This window comes from Hippocampus comes, unplaced genomic scaffold, assembly GCF_001891065.2.
Source record: "Hippocampus comes isolate QL1 unplaced genomic scaffold, H_comes_QL1_v1.1 scaffold265, whole genome shotgun sequence".
Classification (NCBI taxonomy): domain Eukaryota; kingdom Metazoa; phylum Chordata; class Actinopteri; order Syngnathiformes; family Syngnathidae; genus Hippocampus; species Hippocampus comes.
This window is the reverse complement of record NW_017808116.1, coordinates 350,277-365,410: the sequence shown is the minus strand read 5'-3', so window position 1 is coordinate 365,410 and position 15,134 is coordinate 350,277. Positions and strand designations below refer to the sequence as shown.

Here is a 15,134-nt window from a genome sequence, read left to right as displayed (position 1 = left end):
CCGTTGATCACAAAAATGGGATACACTGTGGAATCGGTTAAAATTAGGGAAGAAGCGGAAAAGTCCCCCGTTGTGGTTTAAAAAAAAAAAAAAGTAATTTGAGAGAGAACGGAGCCGCACTCTGCGACCCCCACCTTGGCTGACGTCGTGATGTCACCTTTCGCTTTCCTTGACCTCCTAGCAAGCGCGGACGCGCAGACGCTCGAGGTGAGATGGGCGAGACCTTCGGTTCTGTCTAAAGCCGCGGAGACGCAATTATCCGGCTTTTGGCGTTGCAGCCGGGCCTGTTCCTCGTCGCCCTGCAGTCGCGTGCGTTGACTCTCGTTCCTGGCTCATCACGCCGAAAAACGAAAGCCGCCAACCCGCTCGGTCGGAAAAACAGTCCGCGAGGGTCATTTTCTCATTTCAGGCCTGGATCTTCTTTGACCGCAAATTTTCAAGAACTTCAGCCCGTTCTTTTTAAGTTCGAGCTCCAACCGTAAGCCAATCGAGGACATCGATCTTTGACCAGAGTGTCACGAGCTTCGTCCGGGTGGGTTTATGAGCGAACAAAACTCCCTGTACATCTGACATTTAATTTTTCCAGTGCCTTTTCAAGCTCAAAGCAACTCCATCATTTACTTTTGTCCGCTCAGTGGACCGAATTCAGCCAGGTAGGTCGCGTATGAATCAACCTCCTCCCCCCTGGATGAGCCTCTTGTGAGGCAGAGATCCTCCGCCAAATCGGCAGCGGACACTTGCGGCGCATGACGGTCAGAAAAGGCGAACGCAACAAAGCAGGGGTAACTCGCGGAACTGTCGACTTGAAACATCGGCATGAATCTGTTGAGGAACGCGGAAGAGGGAAAAGCTTTAGTCGCACCGCTACCATTCCGTTGAGAGACTTTGGCGCCAGCGCAGGTTAAAATCATCACCAACCGCTACATTGAAAAAAAAAAACATATTGAGAATGTACGATCTTCCGGGACGAGTCGGAGCAGAAAGAAAACACAAACAGACTGACATATACAATGCGAGGTGAAGGCCAAAGGGGGAAAGAAAAAAAAAAAAACGGTCATGAATAAAACACGGCAACGAGTTGTGAAAACATCTTGTGGCCTTGAGTGCTTGCTTCACTTTTTCTTTACGAGAGAGAGAGAATTTGAGAAAAGCCAGCCGGGAGTTTTTGTCAGTGGATCTAATCCAAAAGCTTGAAGCATCAATTCCTCCCCCCCCTCCGCGGGATCCACTTCCACACTCTCTTTTTGCCGTACACGTCGAGGTTGGCCGAGCCAGAGATTGAGGCGCCGGGACCTCCCTGGAAGCGCATCCCGGCGGGGGCCGCCTCGCAGCCTCTCATCTGCCGACACAAGTCATTATCCGCAAGTCGAGCGCGACGACGGAGACCGGACAAAGGCCGCGACAGATGGCCGCCTCCCCGCTTTCAGCCTGCGGAGAATTCCAACGCGGTGTGAGCAAAAGAGGCAAGTTTGGAGGCTTTCATGTGGCTCCCCTTGTTGCGCGGCGATCCCGCCAAAATCGCAGCGAGTCGGCGTCGAGCTTAGCAGCTCCGGATGCCCAAAAAAACAAAAACATTTCCTATCGGGGTCCGTGGAGCGAAAAGGTGCATTATTGGAATTTAGAAGTGGTTGCGAGTCGGGCTGAAATGATGATTTGGTCCAATCACTTGACGAAAACAAAAGGCTGCCGCTAAAGTTTCACGAGCGACCTTCGAAGACGATTAACACTTCGAGTGAGTTCAATGGAGAAAAGTTTTTTTTTTTGTTGTTTTTTTTTACCGTCTCAAAATGAACAACACATTTCCGAGCCATCCTTTGCAAAACCGTGACACCGCGATATTCTTGCTCACAGTTATCATCTCGTCAGGATCCGATACTGTCGAGTTTAACTCTTTCATTCCACAAGACGTACGAGTACGTCTTTTTTAAAATTAGGCCCCGCCTACCAAGGACGTACTTGTACGTTTAAGTCATTTTTTTTTGTGTCATAGAGGGGAGGAGGGTCTGATGCAATCTGTGAAAGAGAATAAGTCGTTCGCATTGTAAATCATGTCAAAAAGCGACCAGTAGGTGGCAGTGGTGCCTCACGTGCTTGAAATGCCTGCTTTGACAAAAAAAGCTCTTTTTCTCCGTTTTTTGCCCAGGAATCGCCATTTCCATGAAACTCGGCCATTTTGTAATGCCGATTGCTGAAGGATGGAAAAAAATAGAAACAAAGTTTTTTTTTTTTTTTAATGCTGAAAGAAGAAAGTCCAAACTTTATTTTGGTAGACTCCATGTTTATCGAGCATTAGAAGCAAATATTCTGTGGGCCTTGCAAAATCCAGTCAAACGCCGGGATTGAGGTGGTTGCTCCAGTGAAAATGGCTGATATTGAATGCGTTAAATGGGGACTATCGCCCCAAAATGTCTTTTACTCGTACGGTCTGTCGAAAGAGCGCATCGGCCAATCGCAGGAGAGTCTGAAACGAGAGACGGCCGTTCACGGTACCCCGCGACATCTCATGTGCCGAGTCCACGGTTTGCTAAAACCCGGCAAATCCACTCACGAGCCTCCCGCTTTGACCGCCAAAACGACTTTGGCTGGTCACCTGCTCGACTGTTCATCCTCTCAATGTCCCCTGACTTTCTTGTCTATAAGCGGGACATTATGTGGTCGCATTGCGTGGGCCGACCGGGAGCTATGCGGGCGGGGGGGGCTGGAGCAGAGGACAGATGTGGCTTACATAATGATCTGCAAATGACTCGTCTCCACGGGTCCTAATCCCACTAAGCATCGTTTTGCGGAGCTTTCCCGAGCCAGGACGCGACTCCCCAGGTCTCCGAATGCGGACGAAAAATCAATGCGATCGGCAGCAGGAAGCGGCGCAAACGGCTAAATTGGACGCTCGTTAGCAACAATTGGGCCGGGGCACCTGATTGTGTACAAATGAGGGAAACAAAAGGAGGCCGAGACGATGGCTCCGTTCACTTTGTTGTTGTCGAGGTAGACGCGAGCGACGGGCCGTGTGACCAACCCCCGAGATCCGGTCACCTGTGAAGAACAAGGCAACACATACCAACGAATCGGGTTAAAAGATTAAAAATACGGAGCCACGGATGACGGTTGTGCATCAGCTGAATTTCTCGAACCCACGCGATGTATTTTGGTTGCCGTGGGGTCTCGGAACCTTTATGTGGTCCGTGTCCCGACCGCAAAGGATTGCCGCTTGCTCGCTTTCATTTGTAAAAAGGAGTCGGCAATTTCTGAAAGTGTCTCTGCGAGCATCCGAACAAGGATCTGACTTGTCGTTTAATTTCACCGATGATGAGCGGCCGGGCACCAAACTATTTTGTATAAAAGGCCATCTGGCGAGCGACACCGTTCCCGTCTTCGAGCGCTCGTGCCAACAGGTGACGAAACTCTCGCTTGCGCCGAGACAATATTGCGGCGGACGCCTCGCACATTGTTGCCGCCGTTTCGGCAGCTGCGCTCGCATTCATTGCGAGCGCGGTGTCATTCACCTTCGCCCACACAGCTTGCGTTTTCCTGCATCGTTTTCACATCGCCGATGAATGCCAGCGAAAGTGTGGCGGAGAAGACGCGCTGTTGTGTGTGTGTGTGTGTGTGTGTGTGTGTGTGTGTGTCGACGCGGACTAATCAAAGCCTGGGAAGTAGCCACAGTTCTTGTTCTTGTAAACAGCTCGGCAAGAGAAGGCCACGCTCTAGCGGAGCAAGAAATACCACAATTTCTGCCAGGTCAATTTTCAAAACAGCCTCCACCACAAAAAAAAAAAAAAAAAGTCTTCCTCTCAATGCGGTAGAGCTCAAAATTTTAACACAAAGTACCGTCTCAAAAAAGTACTTGGCTCTCCGAGTTTACCAGCATAACGGCCAACCGTTAATGCACGGTTGCATCGGAGGTCCCAGTCGTCATCGGAAATGAGAAAAGAGCTTTTAGTGCAAAAAAAAAAATGTTCAAAGTTGGATTGGTTCCTTGATCAAGATCATAACTAAAAAACATTCGTATTCCAAATCGTCTTTCACCCCCAGTTTCCCAAATTAAACCAAAAATGTGGGCCTTTTTTTAATAAGAAAAACAGCACTTGGTCGGAAACAACGCCGATCATTCCGACCTTTGCCAAGCCGGTTGGGACGTATTAGATTGCAATTTGTCTGACCAAATTGTCAAAAAAAAAAAAAAAACTCTGGGAAAAGTCAAGTGGCAAATTTTCCTTTTTGAAAGATGAACCAAATCTGAGGTCAAGTGGTGAGAGACAATGAATTGCAAATTGCCTCACTGCTGAGGTGAGTTTTCCGTGGAGTCGACCGGGAAACTTTTCATCAATCATCCCATGGCGCTTTTATCACAAACTATTCTCAGATAATCACGAGTCCAATGTTCAGCTCGGCGGCTCACCAAAGAAGCTTTGCGACTTCTGCGGCCGGGCCGCGCCTGTGCGATAAGTTCAAAAAGACTTAAGACGTACAAGTACGTCCTTGGTAGGCGGGGCCTAATTTTAAAAAGACGTACAAGCAAGTACGTCTTGTGGAATGAAAGAGTTAGAAGCAAAAGGCATTGAAAAAAAGTGCAGTTTTGGTTTTTAGCAATCATGTTAAGAGTTTGCTGCCAATCATTTGAGCATTTTATGAGTGATTATAGCGACGTCAAAACAAAACGCCGGCTTCCTTTTTGATCAGACAAACACACCGCCGTTAAAAAAAGTCATGTCAGGCAAATTTCCACGTTAGGCGGGATTTTCCCCTCAACCGACCGACCGACTCCAAATGCAATTTTGCACGCGGACGAGAAGCGGAATCAAGTCAAAGATGTTCAGCGTTCTTCAGGTCGTGGCTCAAGAGACGCAAGGTGAGCGGGGGGGAAAAAAAAAAAAGGCTGCGAATCGCGCATTGCGTCAATTCTTCCAGACGCTCGGATCATCTGAACGGGAAAAGTTGACAACGAAATGGACAAGCGGCATCTTGTGTCGTGATTACAAAGGCCGCCTTGTCGCAGGCGGCCTTGCTTCGCCGCACCTGCCAGTCTGGGCCACGGCGCGAAAGGCAACGAACGAAAAGGCAATAAAAGTCAACGGGCCGAGCGGCATACCGAGCAGCTTTTCTGCACGCGCTCGATCCGCCGGCGGCCAGTCGACGTCCGCCTTGTGTGCGCCGGCACCCGGGGGAAGGAAACGCTCTCCAACAAGGTTAGCCTGTGAACAAACACCTCTTTTACCTGCTCGCGCTTGCCTTTGCCTCCCGAGGTGTTTTATCAGCACCGGCGGCGGCGGCGGCGGCAACAACCTGACAGCGTCACGCCGAAACGAGTCTGCGGCAAGCGCCTCCGCTTGTCTTTGCCCGTGACTTTCAAGCTCTGCGTCTCGCCGCTTTCGAGAGGCTTAACACGTCAGAGATGCGATCTATGCGCCTGGGCTTCGGGCCAAGTCAGCGCGCAAATGCTCGATGCGCAGGGGGTTGGACGTCACGAAGTACAAATCGGCTCGGATTCCGGCTGATCCGACTCGGAAGCGCCAAAACAACGTCGTCTTCTTTACCGGCGTGCATCACTCGCTTTTCGATGACGAATGACTTGTTGCGGTCTCTCGTTGATAAAAGAAGTAAAGCCACCAAAGTAGCGACCGTAAATTGATTCGGTCATTTATGATCATTTGAAACATGACGCAGGATGCGATAAGAGCGAAACGATTCCAGACTTTGGAACTTTTTGACAAGTGCGATGGAAGAATTTACAGTGCAGCGAGATCGCAAAACGTAAACGGCGACATATCTGACCTGTTTGCCCACGCGTCGTGTCACATCAGTTGGTGCTAATGTGTCATTTTGGCTATCGTGCTATTTAGGGAAGTCCCGTATTTTCCGCACTAAAAAAAGCGCACCTAAAAGCCTTCCATTTTCTTAAAAGCTCAAAGCGCGCCTCAAAATCCGATGCGCCTCGTGTGTGGTCATTACGGTAATATTTCAACCCCCAAAATGGCGCCTTGCTCGAGACACGCTGACAACGCAGAGTTCAAACTGGAGGCGATCGGTTACGCAGTGGAACACGGAAATCGAGCGACGGCAAGAGAGTTCGACGTTAAAGGGTCAACGTTGCTGTTGGTTAAGTGAACCGTGTCGCTGCTTTATTCAATACATTTGACTGACACCTGATCGTTCTGTCGGCATTTCCTTGAGCGTAGCTCCATCTAGTGGATGCCTTGTAGATTGCGTCTTATAATCCAGTGCACCTTTTAGTGGGGAAAATACGGTACACGGGCTAAGACGACTGCAAGTTTGGTGAGCTTGGGTTGAAGAACTGACCGACTGAGTAAAGTCGTGAATGGAACCTGGTTTCAAGAATGTGTACATGGTAGATGCACGGTCTCGATGCTTTGCTGCTTATTCTTTGCGCCGTTACAAACCACGGCAGACGAATCATCATCCGAACTGAAAACCCGGCGTACGTTTTAAGCGCTTTGCCACACAAATCCGGGAGAGAGCTGCAACCCGACGACAACAGTGAAATAAACCACTCAATCCGGTTCCTGACGTGACTCATTCGGCGACGCCCCTTAAAGGCATACATCCAACATACGAATACTATTTAAAAAAAAAAAAATACAGTCACGGTGGTTGGCAAAATGAGTTTTAATCACATCATTCGATGCGTGCTGACATAAGTGGCAATTGCTTTCGACGCAAGCGGTCACAGAAAGGCGAGTCTCCGGTGTGAAGATTCACACTCGACATTGGAAGCACGACGTGCGCTATTTCTGTGCCGTAGCTTATACGCGCGGCTGTGAAAAATCCGGTGCTGATGGCCAAAGCAAGAGAAGCGCATTTGAGTCGTTCTGACACTTCAATTAATTTGGGGGTTTTAATAAGCATCGGCTGATGCCGACAACGAGACCGACAACGACGACGACAAAAACTTCCCGGGAAAAGGTCATAGAGCGATCGTTGATTTATTTTTGTTTGTGTTGTTCACAAAGAAGACGGCGAAATCTGCAAACGCACGGCGCAGAGTATTTATAGGCCATATGTGCTGTTTTGATTACCAGCAGGAATTTAATTAGCTTTCTTTATCTCAAACAGGGGCACCGCCGAGAGTGCACACAAAACAAGCGCGCGCGTTCAAACCGCAGGAGTGAACAGCGGGGCTTGGAAATCACCACCAAAAATATACATCCAAGCGACGGGGGGGTTCCCCATGCTGGCCATTTGTGTCCACTTGACTCGCTGTGGATGTTGAATGTTGCGATATTGATATTCTTGCGGCGAACGACGGCCCGGGGGCTATTTGCGGCCTTCCGACCCATTTTTCGCGACATGACAGTAAAAAGAAAACTAATATAGTCAAAATCATCGTGTACCTCTGTTCTTTTTTGGGGGGTTCTGAATGCGGAGAGGCGACTGGATTTTTTTTTTTTTTTGGGTTCTGAATGCGGAGAGGCGATTGGGCAGAGCTGGATCTATTCCTTGAGATAGAGGGCTGTTGGCCACCCCAAAAACGTTGGCCTGAACACCTTCAACAGAAATCTAATGAAATGAACTCGACTATATAAACAGTCGATAATTGCCTTCTTGACCGACTTTGGTGTGTTTCAAAAAGAATTTTAAAGTGGCCCTTTCATCTTTCCATTTTTCTGGATGCGTCCCTCGAATAAAAGTTTGGACACCCTTGAGCTACACGGAAATGCGATCAACTCAAAGCCAAATGTTTGTGTCAGTGAGAGGTTTTTTTTTTCATTGCTAATTTGTCGTTTCTGCCTCACTTCCAACCTCAGTCGCTTGCACCGTTCACGCCTTCGACTGTGCGGCGAGAAAAATCAACTCTTGCAAGCCACCACCCTAATCCGCGCTTAATAGTTTAAATCCTTTTCTCTAATTGCTCTTCACCTCACAGGATTAAAAACGGGGAGCTGATGTGATTCCATTAATTGCCGACGCCGCCCTGCCAGCTCGGGAAAATTCACTCAGGTTTTTTTTTTTTTTTGTGGTTTGTTTTGAAGACCGTCAATCTTGCTGCGTCCCGACTTTTCCAAATTTTCCTTTGTGATGGCGAGAAAGAGGAAACAACGCGGCGGCTCGCGGGTCAGAACGGACCGCTTGCTTTCAAGTCTTTAGCGCGTGACGGACAAAAGGGCGTCGAGGTCTGACACGTTGGCTTCAGACTTGATCTCAACACGGATCGCTCACTTGCAACGTCGGGGGGCCTGAAAAGATTCCCCGCTATAAATCGCGGGAAGGGCAAAACGTGGGCGCCGGGCGATGCATTTTGGGTGTGACAGAGCTCGGAACACAAGTGAAACTTTGAAAGACGTTGCTGGAGAGAAGTGTTGGGAATTGCGAAAAGCACGTGATGTCATTGAACGCATCTTTTTGGAGCAAGACGCGATAAGACTACGAGGAGAAGGTTCATTTTATCCAAGAGGAGACTGAGGGCAGCGGGGAAACAGACCATCCCCGGCGTCCACGCCGCATCTGTCTCCCAAGTGTGGCAGATACGCACACAAGGTCCCCCCCCCGCAGTGATGAATGTGCAGCGATGCCGCCAACAACGCGGGGCTGGTAAACGTCGCCTCCGGCGTCCAGGGGGACCGCATGATTCTCATTTGTCCGTGACAGCGTCGTGAATCTTTGCCAACTTCCCTTTCAAGAGCGCACTTCATCTTCCCCGACGGGGCGATGACCCGATCGCACGCGACTACGGAAAACCCACTGGCAGCATGGAAAATGGAAACAAAAGTAAAATGCAACCCGAGATGCAAAGGGTCGCACGGAGGTGGAATATTTCCAATACATTTCCGGGAAGTGAATTTCCATTTTGGGAAAAGATCCAAATTGGAAGCGTTCCAAGGGCATTTATGGAAATTAACTGAGAATTGAGGGTAATTTCATGTAAAGGTTTCATACTCAAGCATAAATGAAAGTTTGCTTGTTTTACTCCAGATTATGCAAAACGATATTGAACTTTTCCCGCTCCGAGCTCATTTCTCGCATGTCAAGTTTCCAACTTTGAACATTTCCAGAATCGTTTCGTTGGACACAACTTGCTTTTCTCTCACGACGAGCTGAACGGCAACTTCTCTGCCTTTCTGTGACTCTTCCAGTCACTTTGCATCCCTTTGAGAACAGGACGCTGTTTGAATCCCGGCAACAGGCAAACAAGGCAAATCCCGCCCATCAGCGCACACGTCAACAACTCTAGCGTAGTTCCTTGAAATGTTTGATCGAACGGCTCAATCGGACAAATAAAATCGCCAGCGGCGGAAGAAAGCGAGTCAGCCCTGAAATAAAAAGTGTTTGCACACGCACTGTATCTTCCCAATCACTGACTTATTAAATGACTCCGGAGCTCGACAGCTGTTATCGCACTGTTTGCTAATACGTAACAGGCTCTCTGCGCCGTTAATCCCATTCATTACGACGCTTGTCAGGCGAGATATCAAATCCAGACAAGTCAACGCCGGAGGCGACGCGCGACGAATGACAACGCGGCGACTCACAAACTCAGCAAATTAGCTTCAAGTCATCATCCCCCCCCCCACCCCACCCCTACCCCGACCATTAAAAAGGCAAGATATTTCACACTGGAATAGCAGCTAATCAACATTTTCTTCTCAAGAACTCACTCTAAAAGCTAACAATCATTCCAGTCAGGCTACATTGCAACGCTGTCACTCTACTAAACACACGCACACACACATTCAATGAATGCCTCTATTCAGCAGATTTGGGTCCATTTGAATAAGAGGAACGGCTATTGTTGGCTCGCAAGGGTTCAAGGGGGGGGGGGGGAATTATAACTTATTTCCTGATGTAAATATTTGTTTTATAAACAGGGAGGCCATTTATTTAGATACAGCCCATCCCATAAATCTGTACTGGACTATACAGAAAGCCTATTATTAAGAAGAAAAAAAAAAAACATTTAGCAAAACTTAGCAGGTGCAGTACTAATGCATGTACTGCACCAGAATTGGGCGCTTGAAACTGCAAAGGGAAATCCAGTTGCATTTCACTTTTGCTTGAAGATACTTCATGGCCTGGAGGTTCGAATCCCGCCATTGTTGAAAAGCATTTGGAGTGACGCCAGGGTTCGGCCAAGCTGGGGTCGCTATGACAACGAGCTCCCCCCCACGATGAGGGGCCCTCATGTGAGAGGAGGCAAATGTTGGGGTTGTGCTCAGAGACGCTGCTACATGAGCGATTCCTGTTGGCTTGTCGGGGACTTCAAGAGACGGCTGATGTTGGTCCATATCAGCGACACAACTGGAAAGCCCATGGCGGTCTTTGGGAATCTCTCTCAGGGGACCCACTACGAGCAGGATGTTGTCAAACACACTGAAGACAATTTGAAGCGATCCTAGAAATCAGGACAGCAAAAGAAAGAAAATGGTCCTTGCCTGGGGTGCCTTGGGGTGGTCATGACAACGAGGCCCCCTCCCCCTCTCTCTCTTCGAGAGCTGAAGAGTTGGGGTCGTGCCCCCCCCCCCCACCCACCTCCAAAAAAAAGTGTCATTGCTTAAGCTAACACCAAAGCCAATGCTGCGTTGAACTGTCAACCCGTGAACGCACCACCAGCAACTTCCTCAAGTCGCTCTCGTCAACTTTACTCGCTCCGCGCCGCGGTGGCGACGTGGCCCCCGGACACATCCTGGCCGCTTGGGCCGCTCACCAACCACGCTCTCGCGGCTATTAAATAAAAGGCCAACGTCAGGACAACCACACAGCTCAAACACACATTCGGCGGATGTAAATGTAAGCGCAATCACAACTACACCGACCAAAACGAACACTGGAAGTCCTCCGGAGAAGCTCGCGTTGGTTTGTTTATTTACCGACACACATCCGCGTTACGACGACGCCATGACGGCGCCGCTTGAGCCTCACCTGAAGCTGCGGTCTGACACCCTGGCCGTCCGCCCCTGCCGCCGCCGCCGCCGCGTCCGGTGGGTTGTCGAACACCCGGTCCCGGTATAACGACCACAAGCCGACGTTGGGGAGGAAGATGAAAGCCGCTACGAGAAGCCCGGCGAACTGCAGCAGCCTTTTTTCCCTCCGCCTCATCTCACCGGGAGGGGAAAAAGAAGCGTAGGAAGAAGCGGCAGCGGGGGAACCAAGGAGAACCTCCCCCGAGAGTCCACGCTTCGTCTTGCGGTATCCGACTGGAGGGAAGTTCCACTCTGACAGCGGGACGGAAGGAGCCCGTCAAGCCCGGAGCTGTGACGCCGAATGGGCGCCAGCTGTCTGCCGCTAGAGGGCGGAAAGCCAAGCATGGGAAGGAGGAGGGAGGAAAGATTTTATTTTATTTTTTATTTGTGGGGTATTTTACTTTTTAATAAAATTATTTGTAATCAATACAACATCGACATGTCAAACAGTGATGTAAAAAAAATACCGACTTCTTTGCAAAATAAGGTGCGTGTGTACGTGTGTGCGTGTGTTGTTCCTCCTCTTGCCAAGATGGACGCAACTGAGGAATGATGGCAGTGACAGATTGCCTGATAAAAACGCTAATAGGTGCAAAGCAGACTTAAGAAGTTGATAAGATGTGTGAACAGAACAAGTAGCCACGCAGGGGTGGAGATAAGATTGGTTACAGGAGCTGAATCACAGGAAACACTCCAGATAAATGCACTACAGATAAAAGTGAGGGGCGGGGGGGGGGGGGGGGGGGGGGGGGGGGGGTGCCACCATCTGTTGCGTTCAAATGCACCTTGGAAATAAAGCACTCAAGAAGGCGTTGGGCAACCTATGGCACGTGGGCCTTAAGAATCATAACCTGTCAGTGAAATTATTTCCCAAAAATTAATGATTTATCAACAAATTATATATTTTGAGAAAATTCCTCACAGTGGAAAATCCACTGACAGTGTAATGCACAATGAGAATTAAATAGTTCATTTCTATTGTTCAAAAATGTCACTGTCACATTCAAATTATATATAATGCTGATTCAAACAAATACTCCAAATTAAGGATTCTAATCAAATACAACAATATTCTGATTGCATAGTATGACATCATAAACCGCAGCAATGATGCTACATCTACTTTAAAGTTCAACCAGGGCTAAGCTACTGTTAATTGTCTTTAGTAAACAAATGCAACAAGTGGTTGCGAGGAAAGTGGGGAGAAAAAAAAACATTGAATGACAAAAAAAAAAAAACACAAAAATCAATGCAAGGCGCATTGCAAATAAAATATGGGAAGGTATAAGTGTGAAGCATTGCAACGTGCTTCGTTGCGAAGATTGTGTCAGCGAGCGTCGACGACGACACCGCCATACTTGAAATGGAAGGAACGGCAAATCAGTGGCGAGCACTCTGGAGCTGCCTCTCCGGCAACCAAGCAACCGGGATCTGCCTCATTTGTATTCACCCTCTAGGTGTCTCTACTCTTATAGTTTTCATTCTGCTTGCTGGGCAATTGTCATTTTTCTGCTCCCGCCTCTTGTTTCGCCGGTTTGCCGCCCGAGCATGAAATGAGACGTGAAGCCGCTGAGCAAAGAGGAGAGATTACAATGTTCGCCGGGTCAAGTCTTTGAGGTCTGATTTGCAGCAAAATATTCACCAACTTCGTATGTTGTTACTTTTTCGTCAATACAATTGCATCATCATTTTTTGGTTGTTTTTTCATTCCGAAAAACATGAAGGAAAATAACTTTTCAGACATGGATTTAATTTCATCACTGAAATTTGTTGCTTACATAAGAGTAGCATTTTCCGGGTAATCGGGTCGCTATTAAAAATTCACTCAGCGGCTATCATGTCAAATGATAGCCGCTGAGCAATTTTGTTGTTGTTTGGACTCGTACGCATCCTCTGAAGACGTTTCCTCGATGCACTCGGAGAGATTATACAAGAAGATACCTTTCGGCCAATCGATAGGCTTGACTTACCCGACATTGTGTGTCGGAGTGGAACCGACGCTGACTAATTGTTGATCACAGGGCGCCTCGTGGAATGCGCTAACGGCTTCCTGTGCCAAGATGCCAATCAGGAGCAGGCCCGCCGGGCCAGTCAAAGCGTGTAAGCAAAATATGGGTTGCTCGACAATTTTATTGAATTTCTTTTGCCGGCTTGTCATTTTTATGAGCGCGAGCCAAAGGTTGAATACGAATTAGCCATTAGCATTCAGACGATAATTCTGCCCTGTATTTGTGCCCTATTGTTTAGTTCAACGAGCTGCGCCATTAATTGACTGTTGATTACGCAGAGCGGCTAATGGCTTCCAGCGCTAAGCCGTCAATCACCAGCAAGCCCACCAGGCTACTCCCCCCCGCCGCCCCCTCGGCAACTCACCTTGTTTTGGGTTTTTTTTTGTGTGTGTCATCACGATTCCATGCCTCAAGCCTAGTGACACAGGTTATAAAATAAAGGGCTGCTCAATCAACGTAAATCCCTCACCTCATTCTCAGATTTTTTTTTGGGGGGGTAGGGTGGGGTTCATCTATAATTCATGCCGAAGGACGCGGAAGAGATTGAATTGCCACAACTCACACTGGTAGATGGCAGGCCGCCGAGACAGAGCGTGAGCCATCCTAATCAGGAACAGATTAGTGCCGTGAATCGCAAATAAATAACTTTCACAAGGGGAGGCTTTCGACTACGTTGTCTTGCATATTTTGAAATTGGGACGAAAGAAAAAAAACGTGAGAAGCACAGGTGTACTGTTGCGAGGTGAAAAAAAATTAATTCGGAGAAAAAATGTTGGAATCACGAAAAAAAATTCTTGTTTTGAGGAAAAAAACGTGAGAAGCACAGGTGTACTGTTGCGAGGAGAAAAAAATCAATTGCGAGAAAAAATGTTGGAATCACGAAAAAAAATTCTCGTTTTGAGGGAAAAGTGATCATGTTAATGAGAAAAAAAATGGTGACAAGATGATAGCTGTAATGTGATGGTGGGAAAAGATGTGACGAAAAAAGTTGTAATATTGTGAGAAAAATGCTGCACTGTGACAAGAAAAAAAAAAAAAAAACGCCACGTCACGAATGCGCGCGCTTGCCACTGGAGGGGATGCGCTCGCTACTTACTCGCCGTCCAATAATGAGCCATGGACGTTTTTGTCCCAAATCGCCTCATAAAATCATAACGTACGTATCATTGGATGACATTTCTGACCTAGATTGGGCGTCTCGGGCGACGTTTACAGTCGGCGACATCTGCTCGCCATCTCATCTCGCTCCCCACGAGCCCTCCCTTGAAGGCTTGTTCTTTGGTGGGACGTTACATATGTGTGTGTGAGCCTCACAGATGCTCTACCCGGTGTTCGCCCGCCCATTAAAGCTGGCGTGATCCCATAAACGCAGATGTACTCCAAACGCCAATCTGGCGAACGGAAGAAGAGCTCGGTGTGAGAGTGACTCCAAAACATGCGCCGCGGTTCCATCCCTACCGATCCACGTTTAACCCCTGAAACTCATCGTGCGGTCGCTCGGTTGTTAGCTCGAGGTTAGTCGGGGTCGGTAGGTTAATTAAGAAGGCGGCGACAACCTCCAACGCGGCATTTCGGTGATTTTAGGCTCGGCCGGCGAGTCAGTGGTCATCTAAGTGCTGTCTGTGCATGAAACGGATGAAAGCCCGTCGCGCCGATGAAGAGGACGATGGAAACACTCAACCGGCCTTCACTACGAAGAATCCCACTGCCGCACCATTTCAGGGCCTTGGCCCAGGGCTGACGACAAACCCCGTTACCCACCCTGGCGGCCCCACCGTAACTACCTAGCTAGAGGTTAGCCGAAGCACATATTTCAATAAGTGAAGCAAATCCACCACATTTCAGTTCCGCGCCCGCTGATCAACATTCGCACGTTCCCTAGTACAAAATATATAACGTTGAAAGTCCGTCCTCTGTCGGTGCATCATGGCTCAGCCCAACGACTCGTCACGGCATTCAATGCGTTTTCACAGCTGCGAGTCCAGATGACGCCATTGGTGGCCGTCTATTGCACGGGACCGAACCCCGGAGTGCGGCGAGGTGGCGGGGGAAAGTGCAGAGAAGGCAGAGTGATGGCTCCTTATCGCCCGGTGTTGCCATGGCGATCGATACGTCGCCGCCAGGGTCGATTAGCGCCGCCGTGACTCTCACCTTCCTCGTCCATCCTCATTTCACTTCATAGATTTTTATCCCCCCCCCCAAGTGTGAGAGG

At 48.7% G+C, this 15,134-nt stretch overlaps 1 protein-coding gene across 1 annotated transcript in view; it reads right to left on the bottom strand.

Annotated features, from left to right (window-relative positions):
- LOC109508228 (polypeptide N-acetylgalactosaminyltransferase 10-like) overlaps positions 1-11,267 on the bottom strand; it is a 55,188-nt gene extending 43,921 nt beyond the window's left edge. The window contains 1 exon segment of the mRNA XM_019858106.1: positions 10,873-11,267. Within this exon segment, the coding sequence (XP_019713665.1) occupies positions 10,873-11,049 (177 nt within the window). The 5' untranslated portion in view covers positions 11,050-11,267.
- Between the last annotated feature and the right edge of the window lie 3,867 nt (positions 11,268-15,134).